Raw genomic sequence first — 3,131 nt, forward strand, 5'->3', positions numbered from 1 at the left:
AGGAGATAAAACAAATTGGTTCTATAAACAGCACTGAAAAATGCAGTAACAACAAAACTCTGAGGTAAAGATTAATCAAATAATAAAAGAACCTTTTCTGCATAAACTGTAATCTGGTCTATGATGAAGGAATTTCAAGGGAAAAAATTGATTGTTTTTTTGCCACTGCCAATGTGTTTTGTCATAATTTTGATTTTTATTGCTTTAGGATGTATGAAGAAAATCCAATAGAGAATAATGATTTTAATATAACCATAAAAACTGTACTATGCTTCATATCATGCCTTTTAATCATTTAAAGGGTAGCAAATATGTGGGGTAAAGTGTTACATTCCACCTCAGTTTCTTATTATGGTTAATTACCAAGATGCTATAAGTATCATATTTTTATTGAAGAAAATGGAAGTAGGAAATGATGGGGAAAGTTCAATATTTCGCATTACTGAGTATTATTGATTTAACCACAATCATATTTTTGATAAATACCACAGATCTTTCTCACACATAAAACAACCCAAATAAAAGCCTACACAAACCTTACCCTTATCATTACAGTATTCTAATCATAAAATCTCACCACAGAAAATGAATCAAGAAATATAAAATAAACACAATTCAGTCTTTCTTCACATTTTTATTTCTAATACTATAAAAAATACTGCTATTTTGCTTTCTAGAATACTGGCAAGACTGCTTTGGTAAGCTTATCTGGAGGACAGAACCACCCTACCAAGTGTTAGAGAGGGAGCCTCAGGGGAAGTGGATCCCCGTACAATATTAGCTACAGCATAAGCCTTTATCACTGAGTCTATTGCATACAGATCCTTTAATATAGAATATGCAGTGCTATCTACCCTTGTAGGTGAAAGAAAAAAACCCAAGAATTGACTAATTGCTTGGACTTTTTACACTTTTTTTTTACAATAAGTGGGAGCTAAAAAGAGCATTAAACATTGGCTCCTTTTAGACTCTGTGAGTGAGCTTGCACACTAAAGTTACCTATAAAGCTGTAATATGTGAGTGGGTGTGTAACAAGCACATATTGCCATACAAAAAATATGCTTAATTACTTATTCTTTTACAACTGCAGCCCATATGATAAATATGAAAAAGGTGCAAAACATGCTAATAAAAAACACACAAACACAAAACTTGCAAGATCTCTAACCTGAAATTATATCATCAATCATAAATCTCAGTATAAAAAATCACATACAAATATTTCAACCACTGCCTACCAAAGTCACTTTTGTCATTTAATGAGATTCAGGGGTGGAAGGCAAACAGCTTTATCAAAACATTGTATGTGTGCTACACATACCATGACAAACTTTTATCTTTATCTTCCCAACACAATACTTTCAGCTATTTTCACCTTAATTGAATATTTAAAAAATAAAAAAAACAATAATAATAAGCATATAATGTTCCAAAGAGATTCTATAATAATCAAATCAGAACTAGGTAGTGTTATCTAACTGTACATTACAAAATGTTAACTTTGTGCAATTGGTGATCTACTGTATCAACTAAATATAATTTTCAGTGCTTTGAATTACATGGTGCTGGTAGAAGAAAAAAAAATAATATACATACAATATTCATTACATGAGTTCATTGGGAAAAAGTACAGTTTTCTTCAAATAGACACTAGTATCAAACAAATGTACACAATTGGCACAACAGGAAAATAAAACAAAATTTCATTACTCATTTCTTTCCCCAGTTCATACTAACTAATCACTAACCCATTGGTACCCACTGCCCACTGCAGTTTTGTTTTTTGATCTCATTTACAAACTGCTGACATTCCAAACATGTATGTCAATACGAGGAAACAAATCTATTGAAATTAAATTAAAGGACAGTGCCTGTATACATACACTTTTAGGGTCATCAGGTTAATACAGCATTCATGAGCTTCAAGAGAACATTTCTTTACAGAAGCTTTATTCAATGCTGTTATACCATGGATATTCAGTTTATTCCTATACAGTGATACAGATCTATGTAAGCTGCCCCTCTTGACATCAATTTTAATCTTCCAACGTAAAAACTTGCTTGAATACTTTACATTTATACAGACATTTTACTTGAAAGCTGCAAAGGCTCTGGATTACTTTTAATAAATGAGTTTACAGTACTACCATTCTGCATTCAAAGGAAATACATTAGAACCTGTGAAATAAATAACTGTTCAAATACATATGTAATATCATGCTTACATTTAATGCTGCTCACAAACTGCACCCTGAAAGCACCTGCCATTCTTTTTTTTAGTTGTTATTCTATGAACTTTGTCAAAATCTGTGGATTAACACCATTCTTTTTCACACAACTGTCAATATTGCAGTGTAGCACCATTACCTTTACCTTATTACCAACAAAATTATATCTGGGAGAAAAACACCCAATATGTATTTTGCTACTCAAATCAAACCACCTCCTTGAGCTTATATAAACTCAATATTTACTACAAATACTGTCGCCAGTACTCCCATGGGTTCTTAATGGACAAAGAATAATACATAATCTCTAGATTTTGTAATTACTCGAAATAAAGAAATCCTTCACAAAAAAATGGCGCACAGTATGAACTGCAAACAAGCATGAACACAATTTATATACACTTGGCTTGGTTTCTTTCGTTTGCAAAATAATAACCATGATGCAACACTGAAATTATGCAATAACAGCACAACTTGGATGATACTATGAAAGAGGAATTTGTCCTTGCAATATGTGATGCCTCCTCACTCAATGCCCGCTGAAGGGAGATAAAACATAGAAATAAATAAACAAGAAAAAAAGCAAAGAACATGAAAATACAAAGAAGAAATCTCAAAATACTCACAAACCATTTTAAAAATAAAGAAAAAAACAATCAATACACTATACAACTTTGCTTTTTTTTTCTTTTCTTTTTTGAACATAATTTCCATATATTTCTATCACAAAACAACTTACCTCAGCCTGAAAATGAGACAACTCAAAACACAGGAAATGACATGCTTTTTTCATGGTTCATGTCTCTTGGAAATTCATTTACACTTCCTGTCAAGCTTTCTCTACATTTTGTCAATATATTTTACTAACTAATTTTCAAGACTAAAATAGTATGTAGTAGCATT

At 31.4% G+C, this 3,131-nt stretch overlaps 1 protein-coding gene across 1 annotated transcript in view; it reads right to left on the minus strand.

Moving 5' to 3' along the window:
- Positions 1-371: 371 nt before the first annotated feature.
- LOC119590654 overlaps positions 372-3,131 on the minus strand; it is a gene marked incomplete at its 5' end in the record, with an annotated part of 37,650 nt that continues 34,890 nt past the window's right edge. The window contains 1 exon segment of the mRNA XM_037939329.1: positions 372-2,767. Coding sequence (XP_037795257.1) covers positions 2,758-2,767 — 10 coding nt within the window.

This window comes from Penaeus monodon, chromosome 27, assembly GCF_015228065.2.
Source record: "Penaeus monodon isolate SGIC_2016 chromosome 27, NSTDA_Pmon_1, whole genome shotgun sequence".
Taxonomy (NCBI): domain Eukaryota; kingdom Metazoa; phylum Arthropoda; class Malacostraca; order Decapoda; family Penaeidae; genus Penaeus; species Penaeus monodon.